Source organism: Brassica rapa, chromosome A07 (assembly GCF_000309985.2).
Source record: "Brassica rapa cultivar Chiifu-401-42 chromosome A07, CAAS_Brap_v3.01, whole genome shotgun sequence".
NCBI classification, from domain to species: domain Eukaryota; kingdom Viridiplantae; phylum Streptophyta; class Magnoliopsida; order Brassicales; family Brassicaceae; genus Brassica; species Brassica rapa.
Genome location: NC_024801.2, coordinates 26,765,296 through 26,784,442, shown reverse-complemented (window position 1 = coordinate 26,784,442; position 19,147 = coordinate 26,765,296). Strand labels below are relative to the sequence as shown.

The window sequence follows — 19,147 nt, the reverse complement described above, 5'->3', positions numbered from 1 at the left end:
ATTTAGAGGTGGTAATCAATAGTAGCTAGTTTCAGATAAAAGCACTGACGGTTTTAATCAAGATAAGTATGTATGTTGTTATGATTATATGTATATATGCTTTTTTTTTCAAAGATGTGTATGGGTTATTGTAGTGTTAAATTGCTCTATTTTCATTTCCAATGAAAAGAGCCAAATAGTCCCAAATATCATTTTTATTTTAATGTTTTCTCCATTTTAAATACGAACGTGAAAGCTAAGTTTTCTACTTCAACTGGAATGAGCTAGAAATTTTAAATACAGAAAATAATATTCATGTAGTAGTATGGGTAAGAATGGAAGACGATCACATCCATTCATCGGCTAGTAACAATAATGACTCGTGAGCTAAAGCTTAGACTAGGGTTTGCTGTACAGCCGAATCCCCCTTTTAAAACACAGGCCACATATGTTTACTATTTCTTAAAACCATTTGTTCATATAATCTTATCTATTGCCCGGTTAGAGGTTTAATTATAGAAACACATCTGGCTGGTTTCCCACAAAGACAAAATATACCGGTAAGAGGTATTTAATAAGGAAAAATACCGGTATAGAGGTTTAATTTAGAGGAAATGAAAAAATGGTTTTTGAAAAAAAAACATTTAGAGGGCTAACTACGAAAACATATCTCACTGGTTTTCTACAAAGAATAAATATAATTGCATTATGCAGTCAACGTTCAATTTGATTAGTCTATTCAATTGCTAATCAAAACCCCTCTTTTTTTTCCGAAACAATGTATAAAACATGAATTCCAGGCCTTTTATTTGTTTGAAAATTTATCAGGTATTTGATCACATATAACTGAAAATAGCATTTTCAACAGTATATTGAAAATTGCTTTGATTTATTTTTTGGCACATGATTTGGTATTATTATTAATGTTTTAAAAAGTAACAAGGTTTCCTACATGACTGAATTTATCACATAGCTCACATATACTTTATAATGTCATGGCCAGAAAACAAAAAATTATGCATACACACTTTATTAGTGCACGTAACCCTTGTTAGACGAACAAAAACTTAAAATTACAGAAAAATTAGCGCACGTAGGCTTCTTCGAAAAGTTAAATTTTCGACTGTGTCAATGAAGGTCTAATCGCCGTGATTAATCTGTAAACCAAAACTTCACGATAAGACCGTCCGTGACGATAAAAGGTCAAAGCAATGTGACGTTAGACTTGCCAAATTCTTTTTGAAAAGACTTCCAATAATTTTTTTCTTCTTCTGAATTCTCTTTAGTGTTTTTGATGCCAACCCCCCTTTAATGGTTGCATACTATTTTTATAGAGTTTCATATAATTATAATTCAGATTGAAATGGGAAGAAAAGATAAATAAACGGTTGAGAGGGTTTTGCGGGGGAGGGACATGTGGAGATAAACTCCCTGTTCTAACACGTGGCCTTTTAGCACTTGGTAAAAATTAACATTATGAGATTTAAATTATTAGTTTAATTTTATTTTAAATATTTTCGGTTTTGTTTAATTGAACTTACACATCATAAATTTTATAAATCTAAAAATACGAAGACAAATAGTTATTTTAAATTTTACTAATACATTTCATGCATACTATTTTGCATCTCGAAATACCGATTTCTTAGTCATTATTCAAATTTCGTGTTTATATAAATTTCAACTGTAATAAACGACTATGAAATAATGATGAATAATGTATTTTTTTTTTTAAAATGTAGAGAGTAATTATGATCACCTCAAACTAGTTGTGAATATTTCGTGAAATCCATTGAGACAGAAAAAAATTACATGATGGCATGATTACTCTAAGAAAATTACTTAAAATAATGACAGCTTATATTTATTTTTCTTTTCTTTCAAACATATATAGTGAGTGATATTTATGTGATGGGGATTCACTCAAACTGGAAGATAACTGTAGTGAAGTGCCCAAAGCAAAAGATCTTCATGGGACTCTATATGTCTTAAAAACCTTTTTCTCTCTCTATCCACAGAAAACCCAGCAACTTCCACTTTCAGAGATCAAAATTGTGTTGTCTCTAAAAAATGTTGAAGAGAGACTAATTCCATGGAGGCGTTTGCAGTCTTTTAGTTGATCCAGTCTTTCTCAGTTTCTCCAAGCAAAGAAAAGATTTGTATCTTTCTTGGATCTCTTTGGGGTATGTTGTGTGTGTGATGTTGATTATCACTTGGAAAATAAATGGCAGGATTTTTCTATCTAGGAGGGAGAGACAACAACAACAGCAAACAAGATCATCATCAAGTTGACAAGGATCATCATCATCATCAAGACAAGAGTAACTATCTTTATCTTTACAAAGACGAGATCTATAACACCAACAAGGGTTTCGAGATTTGGCCTCCACAATACTTCCAACAACAACAAGAACAACAACAACATGTCACACCTCCTTCAAACTTCTACTCCTTTGGAATGGTCCCAAGCGGAAGCAGCAGCGGCAATAACAACAATAACAGGAGCCGGGGTTTATACTTCAACGTAGTCTCCGATCATGAGCCGGGAGGGTTCACCGTAACGAGACAAGGAGGTATGAACTGTCAAGATTGTGGGAATCAAGCTAAGAAAGATTGTCCTCATATGAGATGTAGAACTTGTTGTAAGAGCCGAGGCTTTCACTGTCAGACTCACGTTAAGAGCACTTGGGTTCCTGCTGCTAAACGCCGTGAGCGTTTGGCTCAACTCGCTTCCTTGCAGCACCATTCAGCCTCCAGCCGCGAAACGCCAAACGCAAACGCTAAACGCCTACGTGAAGTAGATGGTGGTGATAATGATGATGATAAAGACCATAATGGTGGTGGTGGATCGTCTCTTGCTACCCGTGTGGTGAATACTAATTCTAATTCAGGTAAACTTTGATCATGGTGTGTGTTTTTCCAATTGATGATAGCGAATTTAGCTTACAAGATTGGTTGAATCTTCAAGAAAAGTGTCAAAGTTTTAATTATGAATGTTTGTGGAGAAGTACAACATCATTTGCGTGTGAATGAGGATGTCCGCCGGATACTGCTGCTTTATTTTGTCTAAGTTACTGTTCCTTGGTAAACCTGACGACAAAAATGGGTTTATAAACAAGATCAATTTCATGTAACGTTATTCAATAGATATATAAAGATAGATTTGGGTATAAAATCAAAAACATGTACTAAAAGAGGCTTAAAAAGCTTAGGTTTATTTTTTATTATTCTTATAATTGTGAATGAAATTTAGGGTTGGAGGCGATTCAAAAATTACCACCGGAAGTTAGCTCACCGGCGGTTTTCCGATGCGTTCGAGTGAGCTCGATAGAAGAGGATGAAGATGATCAAGAATATGCTTATCAAACGGCTGTGAACATTGGGGGACATGTCTTTAAAGGCATTCTTTATGACCAAGGACCAGATCAAGATCACCACCACCAATTTAACCTCCTTGCATCCACTGCTACAACCACCAATGCCGAAGAGATTGCTGCAAAAACGGCGGTTACTATTGCCGGAAACAATAACAGTGGATTAATTCTTGATCCTTCGTCGCTTTATCCTACTCAACTCAACTCCTTCATCGCCGGTACGCCATTCTTCACACCTCCGAGGGACTAAGTTATTGAATATTATTTCAGCTTTACAACGTTATAATAATAAGAGGCCTTTCTTTGTTGTTGTTTTTGTATTCATCTTTGCCTTTTTAAAACTTCGTGCAAGTTCATAAAACTCCCTTAGCTAGGTTGTTACTTAGGGGTGATTAACATGCACATCGTACGCCGCCTTTTTAAGAACATCAATGAGAGTTGAGTTAATGTTTGAGTTTTAATTTTTGATATTTTATTTTATTGTTTGTTTACTGCACCTTCTCAGTTTCCTCTTGTGATTATTCGTTACATGAAACTGTCTCTAGTACAACTCTTTTTGGTTCATTGCGTAGTATCGATCTCTTTGTGTTTCAATGTCGTTTAGTTGGAATTTTATGTATTACTAATTATCTCTCTTTTTAATTGGTGTACGATATATAATACTTTTTAAGTAAAGGTCAAATCAGAAACTAATAAATAACAATATTTGTGGGTTTGATATTGAATTAGCTTTCTGGTTGGTGTTGAGCTCGAAGCTGCTTTTTCCCCCGTTTATCCGTTTGCTTGCTGGTTCCAAACGTGAGTTAACTAGGTTTCGTGTTCCATTGACGAAAGATTTGAAAAAACATATTTTAAGAAGGCATTGAACAACTTTTATATTACCCAATGGAATTCCTCCGAATTCTCTATTGAAATATAGTATCTAACATCTGGGAAGATGGAAAAATAAATCAGTTAAAAACTGGGCGACTTTAAATCTCATTCCTGCATTAACTTTAATTTACTTTTTGTACAAGTTTAATCTAGTTTATTCTATTTTATCTGGTTTGAGTCTAATAGTTTCACACATATTTCCTTTATTTTGGCCACTTTATTTTTACTTAGATAATATCGTGTCATTCCAGTAGATTCAACCCCTATCTACAACATAGGACGGTAAGGTTAAATATTTCGAGAATGTCAATTAATTGCGAGTCCATAAGGAACATGTGATTTGTTAATCGGCGTAGCTAGATGAGTGTAAACGGATAGTAATATAGGGTATTTATAACAAACTATGTGCTTCCCTGCAGAACTATGACAAGTTTAGCTATTTGATCAACTACTTGCATGGATGTGGCTATTATTCGTCTGTAGCTTGTCCTCTTATTTGGTAACAATTTTTCCCTTGCAGTTTGTAGTTTTATATACACATCTATAAGTGTTACAAAAAAAAACAAATCTATAAATGACTGTTATAGATACACAATTACATATAGATGTCGTCTAAACTGGTTTCGTTGTCCTAGTAAAATGATATTTAATTAATATGACAGTATGTATGTGTGAACTGATACTGTATTATTGACAATAATGATTAGCTAGTACTGTGTATAGATTGCTTGATTTAGGACAGGTTAAAAGGACAGAGGAGAAGATGGAAGTTACTAAAAAATTGTAGTGTCTGACTCATGACATGTGATCTCTTCTTTCAGACTCTCTCGTTCAAACATATTTTGTTTTGTTTTTAAAATATATCAATTTCCAAATAACTGTAACTGTTCAATAAATCACGATCATTCCCTCTGATACTATGCTTAATCAGTCTCACTTCTTGTTTCGCAAAAGCTCTACAGGATTATCCCATGGCTTTCCTTTTGCTAATAGCTTTTCTCTAGCCATATTTTCTTAATTAATTTTGGATTTCTTTATAGTATTATGTATTGATGAGGCACATGTGGTTCCGATGGTACGTATACTTTCCTCACAGTTCAAATGTTAGGCATCATCATCATTAGTTACCATTAAAACGTTAGGTTAAGTTTGAAAGGATGGTTATTAGCGAGTAAATTGTTAATTAATTTTGTTGAAAAGGGAAACTTATGGGTCAAGAAGCAAGAAGCCAAGAAGTGTCCAAAGACTCGGCACATCATATCATTGTAAATATTGTAAAGTCTATGGTCAAGGTGGGAGACTAGTATCCAACAAAGATTTGAAATGCATTTTCAACTTCTGTTAAGCACATACCTAACTCGATTCTGATTGATAGGACACCTACTTTCTTTTATCTCAATCCCCTTTTCATAAATCATAGAAACCATCCACTCGTATATATCAAATAGTGACAATGTGAGCAAAATTCGTATATGCAATTTAACATTTTACCAAAAAAAATAAATAAAATTTCGTATATGCATAAAAACAATTTAAGGCCCATTTGCGCATCTACACGTATGAAACAATTTTTTTTGTTCATTTCACTTCTCTCACCTCCTAAAAACCAATCATTAATAAAAAAAAAATCATGTTGGAAATGTTTGAATACGATATCTCACTTGTACTTATTTACCTTATAGTATATATCTTTCATTAGTTCAGCGTAAATCTCTAGCTTCCAAGTTATAGGAACCGTGCGATTATTAGATTATATATAGTGTATGGCTATTGCCTGATAACAATCTAAACTATACTAAAAGGAGGATACTAAACCCTCTAAAGGTGTACACGTCGGATTGAAAAATTAGCCATTCATAGAGCAGCATTCGTCCACGTCATATAAAAGGGATTGAGCTAGAAAAGGCACGTTGGCTGGGCTTTGTAAAAAATATAATTTGCCCATCCTCAGCCCAAAACCTATTTTTCTCAAACTTGCCTTTCTCTCCCCCTCGACTCTTCCACTTCATCTTCTCTAATCTCTGAGTTTTCCGAGTTTCACGTTACTTTAGCCACTTATGATCAATCAGTGATCTTTAAACTCTTTTTCAATGTTCCGTTCCACCTCTCTATGATTCTTCATCCTTCAAATCCAGACGTTTTATGATATTTATCAACCACTAACTATAAATTTAGGGCCATACACACGAACCCTCACCTCCCCAACCAAGTTTTTGCAGTTCTTGATTTTTTACTCCCCTTTTCCGTTCTGGCTAACCTTGATTTTGTCTTCCTACTTTACTTTCAACAATCTGCATCTTTGCCGTTTTCTCAAGAGGTTGTCCACTCATCCTTTATTGGGATTATTAGGTTTTTATTCTCTCTTGCATGTTCAATTGCCATTAATGTCAATACCAAGAGCTTCTCGCAGATAAACATGTAATTAGTTGACTCCCTTTTGGATTTTCAGAACTGTTATCATTCTCTGCAAGTCAATCTTTACTTTCCCTTTTTCCGTCACGTTTTATACCTCTTATGAGTTTTTGATAATCAATAAACTAAATATATGTAGTAAAACCTATCATCTTACTTCGTTGATTATTCACATAATTATACTTTTTGTTTTGGTTTTGACTCTAATGATTGTTGCTGTTGATTGAACGTGATTTTAGTTGTTCTTTCCAGGTTCTGATTGCATCACCTCCAAGAAAAAAACTCAGGTTTGCTAATAGACGAACATGTTTCTTCGTTAATATTGTGGTACCCTATCTCTTTCATCATATGTTCTTAGTTGGTTCTTTCTTTCTCTACAGTCAGCTGATTGCTTCATGACTTTCCTACGTTGGCTTATTGAATCTCATATTCAGGAGCTGGAGGAGGAACTGAAGCTTCTCAAGAATCACTCTCAACCAAATATAGTTGTAAGCAATGAAAGCTTTCTGGATTTCTTTACAATTGGAGTTGTTGATCTCTTTGACTGTTGGCTTAGTGTGCTCATTAGTTTGCCGCCTATTACTTCTGATAGTTTGTATTATTCTGTAATCAGCACCAGGGTGATTACTATTAGAATATGGTAACAATGAATCATCTTATTATTGTGAACCACTTAGTTACCTTTCTTTGATTCAGACCAAATAGTTAACTGGTGGCTTTGTGCCGTGCTGGTTTGGTCTCAGTTTTCTGTGTACGTTCATAATGGGTTTTCTTAGCTTATAGTTTTGTTTGTCTTTCAGGGATGCAGCTGTCCTCACAAATGGCGTGTATGGCGACATAGATGATGGTACCATTACCGATAGCGATCTGAAGACAGAAAAACTCACACATTACATAGAGCATCCCCGTCCCATAGAGCCACCTGCAGAGGCAGCGCCTCCACCACCCCAGCCTCTTAAACTGACAAAGAGGGAGCAGAAGAAACTTCGAACCCAGAGGCGTCTGGCATAAGAAAAGGAGAAACAGGAGATGATCAGACAAGGGTTGCTTGAACCACCAAAAGCAAAGGTGAAAATGAGCAATCTGATGAAGGTTCTTGGGTCTGAAGCAACGCAAGACCCAACCAAGCTTGAGAAGGAGATCCGCACAGCAGCAGCCAAACGTGAACAGGCTCACACGGACAGGAACGCAGCACGGAAGCTAACACCGGTACACCAACTACTTCTTTGTTTCTTTTATAACTCTTTCATTCAATACCACTGAGAATTTTTTTTTTTATAACATGAAACATGGAAACAAGAACTTGTGATTGGTTTATTCGTAGAAATCTGTGTTTTTGTGGACTTATGGTCCATCAGAGAGAGAGAGAGAGAGAGAGAAGGTTTTTCTTTGTGAGAAGGTTCTTCTCATGGGAGATGGGAGAACGGTAAGTTTACACGACCTCCCCTGCTTTGTAATGCATGGTTTCCTCAACCTGATTGTTTAAAAATCTTGATTTAGAGCTTTTGGATGGAGAAGAGACGCTGGAAGAAATATTGGATCTTATCAGTGAGGAAGCTGGAGCATTGGCCACAGCTGAGGGAACCAAGAGCTTGAACTCAAGTTTCATCTAAACTAATGCTCTTCAGGAATTTTTAAAGGTAAAGAAGCCCTTTGCTCTTGAGTTGAGATTTTATTTGGTCTTCTCATTAGCATTATTTCTGTGAATAATCTTTAAAGGTCGATTTGTTTGTATCAGATTCAGCTTTGCAGAGTGATTGTTTAAAAAAAAAAAAAAATTCATCTGTTGCAGCTTAGTCGGTTGTGGTTGTGGTTGTTAAAGACAAGAGTGATGGCTAGAAGGCTAAGGAAGAAGATGAAGATCAAATGAAAAGTGGGTGGTTGGGTAAATGAGGAGACCGCAATAGTCTAAGAAGGTTGTGATTGAACATTTGAGGTCTCATAAGGGAAGTAACTATAAAATGATTTTCACCTCCTGGATTATTTGTCGATGCTGGAGGGGTTGTGATTAACAGAGTTTTCTTTGGTGGTGGACAAAAGAAAAATATTAAAAGAGATTTTGTTTGATACACTAAGCGTTTAGATTCGAGACTCCCCTTATATAGAGTAAAATTTAGGATCAGAGTTCTTAAACAAAGTAATTTCAAGCAAGTATATTTTCTGATTTACATCTCAGGACCTCTCCTGTGTCTATATACTAAATATTTTAGAGTATTCAGTCTCCTTATATTCAAAAATTCAGAAGCAGAGAGTATATGTTCTTACACACTGACTTAAGGCCGATAACATCATATAACAACATATTCTGTTTTTTTTTTCAAATGCAAGCGGTATTGAATTCACATAGAGAGCACATACTTTGTTGGAGGCATGAGCTATGATTAAGCAACATCAGTCATCAAGACTATTATGTGAGAAAATCAAATTCTGTGATCATACAACGCAAACACAAGCTTATGAGGACAAGTTCTCCACAGTTTACTTTATTATATCATATTGAAATTTGAGATGAATTGAAAAATCAACAAGACATGAGTTTTAAAATCCATCCTCGCACAAATTTCCGGCCACAACAACGGCTACTCGCCTTTTTGAACATGGGTTATAACTTATAACCAATCTATGTTTTAGAAAAAACAATTAAAAATGGGAATAAAAACAGTTGCATGTTACTTTTTTAGACAAGACTTACACGCGCACAAATGAACATATATGTTACATTTATATGATTTTCAGTCATTATTTTCAGTTCATGTACTCTTCTTTATATAATCAATCGGCAAAGCCATCTGTGGTAAGCTTCAGTTTCTAATGAGGCATATAATTAATGAGTAAATCTCATGAAACTAAGGTTATAGGAAATCATGGATGAAGACTTTTGTTCCTAAGTATTTTGGGGATCAAAACGACATTTGAAAGGAAAAAAAATATGCATACCTATTATTTTTATAATTTACAAAAAGGTTTATGAAAAAAGGTAGGTCACAAAAAAATATAGTTAAAAATCCGTACTAATATGCCTATGATCCAAAAATAAATCTTTACGGAAAAGTAAACAACGAAAACATACATTACATTATATATATGCAAATTGAAACAGTTAATTACAAAAAAAAATAGTCATATGAACCCAAGTATATCGTTTTAACATGAAAACTCAAATACCAGAACGATCCAACATATATACACTCACCAGATATACACACCATACATTACTATGAACTGAAAAACAATAAAATATATGCAACCCATGGATAGGATATCAATCAATGTAATAGTATCCAAGAAATGGCAACCAAAAATTTCAAGCCAGCGTAATAAAAATTATGTTGACATATTACGTTTTTTTGTTAAAAATAAGGTAAACAGATATTTTAAAATTTTGACCAATCAAAAACGTGCTTAATTACTATCATTGTTATAATTTGATTAAACTATATTTAGAATCATATCAATTATAGGAACACATTTCTTTGTCATAGCTCACCAAAACATGAGCATTAACATCTAAATCTAGACACTAACCATAAGATAAGGGCCAGAGAAATTAACAGATCCACCATCTATACTACCGAAATATCTTCTTTTTGGGACAAACAAGCCACGAATAGAGAATGCATTGGAGATCCATCATGAGTGAGGCAAGCCAAAACTCACCTCCGCATGCATAAAATCGTACAGGCAGTGGTTCTACAAACAAGGTAAAACACAGCTATATAGCCCATAAACAAAACACAGTAAATAAGGTTATCATGAATCTATAAAACATGCAATCGCATATTCACTACTAAAAAGAAAAGTGAACATCACTAACCAGCATACAACCACTCTGTTGCAAATTTAACTAAACTCATATTTGTTAACAGATCAGGGCCATCTCGAACCATCATCTCACAATTTTCCATTTATGTCTATAAGATATTCCATGATACAATCGTCTACACTCGACAAACGGACATACCTTCATGTGTATTACTTTTAACTTTAAAAAAAATATAATAAAATGCTTGATCGTTAGGTTTAGAATGAAGCTAAAGGATTTTTAGGTTTTTATTGTGTTAGTCTCATACGAAATGCTATTTCTAAAGTTATACTGTTTGCATGCTTTCTTATGATATTTTTTTTGCTTTTGAAAATTAAAATCACAAACCACTTCAGATCAGTATGTATGATCTATTTCTCATTCTCTTTTGATATATTCAAAAAAATTCGCTTCCAAAATTTTGTGCAGATATTGAACTTACATGAATGATGTGTTGTAAATATAACTTTGGCCAAAGGAAATCATCAACAAACCATTAATAAAGGTACAACCGGATCTATACCTACTATCCAAGCTCAAAACTTTGTAAATTCTTTAGAACAAATTTATCAAATGATATCATATATTATATAAATTTAAAAAGAAAATAACATAACCACATTATCGTAGCGCGGACACGGACCTAGTACAAGTAAATTTCTTTTTACACGCCATGTGATATACAATGTCGTCTTATATTCAAACGATGTATATTTTCAATTCAGACTTTAAAGTCAATACTAAAACTTAGATGAATCATATGTTATTACCTGAATATTGTGGGCCCTTAAGCAGAATTTTTTTTTGGCCCATAAATTATATTTTCTGGAAAAATGTCCAAATTTTTTTAACTGGGTTTCGAGCACACAACCCTAGTAACAATGTAGACGGTTTACCAACTGTGCTTTAGGCAGCTCTTGCAAACAATTTAGCCCCTAAAACTATTTATAGAAATTTTGGCCCCAAGCATACTAGCCTATAGTCAGGCACGGCCTTGGTTATTAGTTGAAAACAGTAGATTTCAGTGTAGATGTATAAACCAAATGAAAGACGATTAAAAAAAGTTCGTTAAAAGAAAGAGATTGGTCCCCCACTGTAACTGAGCGAAAGTTGTGGTTAGGGCTTCTCTTGGATTTAGTTAAATTCTGAAGGATAATTACTTATTTGTCGTTTGTCCTATAAACGGCATCTATTTCTAATCTCGGTGTATTTATTAACACAATCGTGGTCCAGACAATGTGTTTGTATCCATTTAAATACACGATACATCAATGCAAGTTAAATGTACAGATAATTATTGTAAACGTAGTCCTAAAAATGAACGAACTATAATTTTAATGTTACTCAAAGATACTTATTATATTACATTAGCTTCAGTACGTCGATTGTATAGCCATCACAACCAAAGGCGCTACCCAAATCGGAATACAAATATATATATATATATATAAAGGAAAAGTGGCATGATCGATAACATGAGAAAGAGCAAGCAAACTTAGCTGCTGGGTTTCATCCATAACGTTATTAGGATCTTAAGAATCGGTGTTCATATTATCTCACCTGTGTGTGTGTGTGTGTGTGTGTTTTTACATAATATTCTTTTGGATCCATAGATCCTATACATTCATCTAAAAGGATACATATTGTAACTAACTGTGTGTCCAGGAATAGGCTTCTGCAAATAGAAAATGGGCCACTAAAACTGGTTTCTTGGCGTATGGGCTTTTAGCCTAATTTAGTGACCGGTTGCGTCTCTCACAAGATTTTTCACCTCCGCTTCGAGTAAGACAGGGTTATAGTCAAAACACGAAGACATAACAAAAAAACAAACGAAACAGAGTTTAGATTCAGAACTAAGTTAGAAGTAACTTTGAGAAGAGGAAGAAATATTTGATTTTTAGAAGAGAGAAAGTATCTGAGTTAACTATGTACGACGATGGAAGTAACGTTCATGAACTTGATTTGGAAAAATCCGATCAACATGTTTGGTTGATGAAGAGCCCTGTAGTCGTCGCCAAGGCTTGGACCAAACAGACTCCTCCTCCTCCTTCTTATTATTTTTCTTCCTCGGTATTGAATAGTTCGGCGAAGGTTGTTCACTCCGTTGACACTCTATATGCCGACCCCGAGATTTCGCTTCTCAGCTTTAGGGTTTCGAAAACTTTAGATTGTTGAATACGTAGAGACATTAATAATGTTGACGTACGGGTTTATATTCTTGAAATTACATTATTTGGATAAGGAGGGACTCAAAGTTTGAATCTTTATTGAGTCTCTGAATGTAGCTTAGGGGCCGGAGGATCTTCCGCTGACTCCTGTTTGTTGTTGATTTGTTGTTCGTATCAACTTATGTAATGTTATATATCAGTTCAACGTGAAGATGGTTGGTGCTGACGCCAATGGCTAGAATGCATGATTTAGTTTCCTCCAATTCAAAGGTAAAGATTATTCTCTTCCCAATTATGTTTGCATATATGGAGTAGTCATTAAGATATGGTAAGAGTAAATGAAGCAGCAATTCTTCTGACAGACTAAAAGATGAATTAGGATCTGAATACAAGAAAACGTTACACAAAAAAAAAATATACAAGAAAACGATACATACAGGTGAGTGGGCAGTAAAATCAATCAATCAATCCCATGTGCAACACTATTTCCTATACTACATGTGCCATAGTCGCAATATTATAACACCTGAGACATTTTGACAAGACGAAAAGTTATTTTAATTTGTATTATTAAAGCCAAATTAAGCAAATTATGAAAGTAAGTGTGTTTGGTTATCAAAAAAAAATCATGTGGCCGTTTGGTTGGATATAAACATATAACGAATATGAAGTCTTGTCTTAAGAGACGAGACGTCAATGTGTCTTCCACTACTTGAACATAAGCGTGATTTATCGTTTTGAAGTTTCCAAGTTGTGCTATTTGAGCCGTAGAAAGGGACGATGAACATTAATGACATGGACAACATTATGTAAATGGTAATGTACTTCACTCTTTTTTTTTGTTTGTGGCAGACACATTAATCGTGTTTACATTTTAATTTCTTCTTCTAAGGTTTACATTTATTTCAGTTTTTCGATCACTTGAGTTTTGAATAACTCGAAAGAACTACATTACATTTTCTTTGATCAGAAATATAAGTTTATAAACATTTAATTCACTACTTTTACAAAAGCGATTACATTTTCAGTCATATTTGTAAAATTCTTAAAGTGAGTTAGTGGTCAACGAATAGACCTTAATTGGTCAGAAAGATGCAGCTTATGTAGCACAAAAGCGTGGCTAGATAAAAGAAAGAGATTTAATGATCATGTCGAAGGTGGAAACTGTGATCCTTTGATGGAAACTTTGGTGTTATAGAGAAGACTATACAAATTAAATTATGACAATTATATCGGTAGTTTAATCATGTCGGAATATCTGTAATAAGAAATCCTACCAAATTTCATGTAAAATATAATGGACTTCCTCATTATTAATCCATGCATGCATGCCAAACAAAAGCATTTGAGAGGTAACAAAACAAAATAGAAAATAGGAAGTCTATACGTATGTTTTGGTCCTTTTGGACATAGAGAAAGATCTCGCCCGCAAAAAGCCAACCCACAAAATAGTTACAGAAACAGCTATAATTGCCTAATAGGAATAAAAGGTTTTAATTTCTCTTTTTCCCCAAATAACTGAATGAATTTTTATAACTTTAACTAACAGAGCAAGTTTCTGAGTCATCATTAGTAATACAAATAAATAAATTTTGAGTAGGAAGTTTTATGGCCTCATCACTACGTGACAATATATAGGTTCTATGACTTCTATCATCGTAAAATCATGTGAATCTATAACAAGTAAGTAGTAACAGCAGGTGCCAAAACGCAAATGTATCGGCTCTACTGACTCATTTTGGTTGAAAAATACTAGCACTGAACGCATTTCTAGCTAAGCTCTAAAGGCAGCGTTAAACTCTTAGTAATTTTCCGCTGGTTAATTAGCTTATTTCTGGTAGCCATAGCCCCTATAGAGTTTGTCAATTACAGTTGCTTTATTTTTTCTATGAAGAAAATATAGTTGTTTTCTGTTGATATACGTATTCAAATTACGTTAGTGGTTTTAAGGGGCATATATAAGTCTTATACTATAATAACATGTTGAAGGGTCATACTTGTCTCTTTCTTATAGTGTTGTCGCACGTCGAGGTGTACTCCTAGTGACATCCACTTATCATCGCAATTCACAAACGAAACTAACGACCTTCTTTCAAATATCAATCAAAACATCGGATGAATACTTTTTCTTTTGGATAAAACAACGGATGAAAATTTAGTAGACATAACTATATCACAAAATTAGAGCTGGATCAAGTATCATTGATAGTTGTTTCATTTAATCCCATCTCATACCGGAACTCAAACTAATACCTTGATTTATAGAAAGCCGGGTGTTGATTCAACTTCAAACGTGTACAGTTACAGTACTTAAGCTTATAATCGAAGAGATTTGTTCCCTTGTATTACAATGACCAAACACCATTAAATTGCAAGTACACTTACAAGGTATATACACAGTCATTAAGTGTGATCCATTTTTCAGAACTCTGTGTACGTTCTTCAGGCAATACGCTTCTGGTTCGGAACAGTTTTTTCTTTCTTGTAGTCAAACGTGTACTATTATGAAGTATTGTAGTAAATACTTGAAGTCCCCTGTGTTGTCGTGAATAAGTGGCAGCATTTAGTGAATTGGATGATTAGCGAGAGAATACGTAAGTTTATAGCTTAGTCATATTAAGACTCTGAAACTATGCATGAGCAGTTGCAGATCCATGAATAATTTATATATATACTAGGGGAAAACATAAAATGGGTGTCAAAAATAAAAATGTACGGGTTCAAAGTTCATAAAAATCCAAAAGCATAAAGAAAATGAAATTATGGGATGTCACTTGAACATACTTGGTTCCGTTTTTCAAAAACAAAAAAAACATACTTGGTTCCTTGTAAGTCCTCTGTACGTGATCATCTCAAATATCTCTAAAGTAATTACGTTATTTTATTTAGAAACTTAGGTTAAAAGATAATATTTGTGTATTAATATTTGTGTATTAACATTCAAAAGAGGAAAAAAAAAAAAAAAACATTCAAAAGAGGTCTTTCACAAAAAAAAAAAAACACTCAAAAGAGGAGTCAGAAAAGGAGAGAAATAGATCGGAGACAAGAAGATTCGCTCGTGGGCGAACAAAGATGATAAAAATGAAATAAAGTGAGGAAGAAAGGAGACAAAGCAATTAAATATCCCAACTAAGAGTGGCCTCCCTGTTCTTCTTCGTCTGCTGGTATTGTTTTGCTGGGTCCTAACCCGACCCGTTTTTATCTTTGATGGGTCTTACCCGACCCGGTTTTGTACCCTTTACCTGCTGAGAGAATGAGACGATAAAAGTATAAAAGTAAAATTTATGAATGCTCTGAATGAATGGAATTAATTCATTAACATTCCCTAACATTTCTTAAAAAATCACCATTCATAATAAATAATTTTTCCTTCTCATTCCCTACCATTCCTTTTTTTTAAAAGAAATAAATAATAAATTAATTCATTGTTAAATATGGAATGAAACAACCATTCATTTTCATTTCTGTAATTCTGTTCCTCTACGTTCCTTTCCTATTCGTTCATCTTGTTTCCAGAATGGTCACCAGTCAGACTCGGAATGTTGTTGATGGAAAGGTAGAAATTATGGAACAAAATAAAACCGAATGGATAACTGCAGGAACACATTTTTATAATATAAATGGTAACTTTTAAGAGGAATGAAATGGGTTAATTATAATTTTTAAATTAAATTAGTCGACTGGTGATCATTCTGAAAACAAGAGGAATGAACAGAAAAGCAACGTAAATGAATAAAATTACAGGAATGAAAAGAATCCTTTCCAAATTTATTAAAGAATACTTTTGTTCTTTATTTCTTACAAAAAAAGAATGGTAGGGAATGAGAAAAAAAAATTATTCTTTGTGAATAGTGAAATTTTTTAGGAACGTTAAGAAATGCATTATTCATCGCCGTTTCCTGGTCACCATTCATATCCTAAGAGTACTCTCAATTTCCTTCACCGTTTATTGATGTTTCTGGATAAAATTCATAAATGCTACGAACAGAGATTAAAAATAATAATTTTGGAGGAAGTGTAATATGTAACAATGAGGCAACTATAAAACCTCATCAATTTGAAAACATTAATATTTAAGCTTTTTTCACACAAAAAAAAACAGTATAACAGTGATGAGAGGTGATATCACCTCCTAATATGAGAGAAGCAACTTTTTGATTTGTAAGTTTGATCACTACGAAAGAGTGTTTAAATAAGAAAAAGATGTTGCTATTTTTTAGTTTAAGGTTGTAACAAATTGTATATCATAATTTCAAATTTAAGATCTTAACAAATCAACAATTTGACTGCAAATAAATAACATGTGTATAATATATTAACATAATTAACAATACCTAATTATGTTCCATTCCTTTTCATTCACGTAAGTTTTTTATTCTAAATCTTTTACTATTGTATTCCTTTTGTTTCCATTTATTTCAGATAAATTTTTGGAATAGGATTTTTTTTCATCCCACGTAACTGGTAATTTTATTTTAGAATCAATAGGAATTGGCCATTCCAAAGAGTTTTATTCCAAAAAAACTCAATCTAGTCGCAACCTTTAACTTTATATATAATGGTTTATTGTCTTCTTTTACAACATACAAGCCACAAGGGGATTTCTTTTCTTCTTTTTAAACTAAAAAGGGTTTATCTTCTGTCACAAAGACGAAAAATGTTAGTTAATAATTCGATTAATTGTATTTTAAATAATACTTTGTGAGCACTAGTTCCGGAAATTTGGGCGAATTAATAGTGAACCTTTAGTCTTTACCATACGCCCTTCTTTTTAAAAATAAAATTGCTGTTTTTTTTCTGCCAACAATAAAATCGCTGTTTAATTAGGTATTTTTCCTAACAATTTATTATTTTCACGAGTGAACTTACGAACAGATTACTAAAAAGGAATTCCGCCATATACCCTTTTCTTTATAAACGTTATATAGACTTGTTGCAAACTTTCATACATAACTATACTATTATTAATGCCTCTAAAGTCTAAACTACATTTCACATATAATCTAATACTAACTATAAACGTAGTACTTTCTTCAAAAAAAAAAAATAAACGTAGTACATCGGTTATATAATATCGGTTACATACATTATATACAGATAAGTAAAATCATATTCCATCCGTCTTGAAACGTTTTTAGCAACTAATATTCTTTTCTACTTCAAGAAAGGAGTATTTTGTGATGAAAGTCGTCGTACAAGTGGCACACGTATGCTCAACCGTATTCATAATGCCATTGTCGAGAAGATCCCTCCAATAAATACACTGCAACATCCAAATCTAAACACAAATTTCATGTTATATATATACTGATATACATATTAATCATTTCAAAAATACATATACGTTTGAATGATTAGAATAGGAAACTATTATTTCCTCTCTGAAGCCTTACGTAACAACTGGATCAACTATTCTTCGTGTTACTGAATTGGTAAAATTGAAGTTATTCTTTCCAAATATATTGGTATTTATATGCCAATCACATTAAACGGAATGGAAACATTCCATATCCTCTTAATCATGAAAAAAATACCACATTCAGCAATCAGCACCAAAAAATAGTTTATTTATTAGTTATATAGGCCTTATGATCGGATCTATAACCTAGCTTCGTGATCTCTATATTTTATGTTTTATCGTATCCTCAAATGATAGTTTTGTAGTTACCAAAGCAAAACAAGCATTTATTTCAACCTAAATTTCCCCCTAAACTGCTTGTTTACAAAGAAAATTCCCCCTAAACTGCAAACCATTCAAAATAATAAATAATTTTGAAGTATTTTACTAGTTTGTTTCTTTTTCCGGCAAATCAAATATACTGATATTATAATAAATTTACAAGACACAAACACAATTTCAATACACCCCTTACTCCCTTAGTTCAAATATAAGAAATTAAAACAATTTCAGTGAAAAAATGGAGAGTAACCAAACTTTCCCAACATAAATCTTATATAAGAAAGATCATTATAACTTTTTCATCGTTCTTAAATAAAAATATTTTACGTCAAAAAGAAATTCATGATAAAATGGAAAATATGATGAATACTACGTATAGTTTTTCTTTAAAAAAAAATGAATAATACATATAGTTTTTTTACGAAAGAATATTACATAACTTAATTAATCTAAAACAGTTTTGTGACAAAAATTTCCATGAACATTTCTTTGTGTCGTAATTATGTTCATACATACGTGGAAGGAGTTGATAAAAAAAAAACATACGTGGAAGGAAAAGAAAATACATACCTGGTTTGATTTCACGTGGATATCCACATGTTTCGACCATTTTTTACCAAATTAGTCGCTCATACGTACATATTGTCGATATTTCCAGACAAACAAAACAAAAGGAAAGGAAAGGAAATATGAAAGCATACAATCAACAAGCAACCATTGTAGGAAAATGCAAACAAAATAATTAGAAGAAATAGAGATAATAACTAATTGAAAGCCTTTTTAATAAAAATACCGATCATATTTTGGTGTAAGCGTCCACATAAAGATTGAGCGTGTGAGTGTGCCTACGAAGTAAGAG

The 19,147-nt window shown here is 33.1% G+C and overlaps 1 protein-coding gene across 1 annotated transcript; it reads left to right on the top strand.

Moving 5' to 3' along the window:
* Positions 1 to 267: 267 nt before the first annotated feature.
* LOC103832000 (protein SHI RELATED SEQUENCE 5) lies at positions 268 to 18,829 on the top strand. The gene is made up of 6 exons (XM_033275195.1): positions 268 to 2,870; positions 3,233 to 6,925; positions 7,019 to 7,126; positions 7,439 to 8,064; positions 8,139 to 8,278; positions 8,431 to 18,829. Exons 1-2 carry the CDS (start codon positions 2,204 to 2,206, stop codon positions 3,601 to 3,603), a joined length of 1,038 nt encoding a protein of 345 aa, XP_033131086.1. The 5' UTR covers positions 268 to 2,203; the 3' UTR covers positions 3,604 to 6,925; positions 7,019 to 7,126; positions 7,439 to 8,064; positions 8,139 to 8,278; positions 8,431 to 18,829.
* The last annotated feature ends 318 nt before the right edge of the window (positions 18,830 to 19,147 follow it).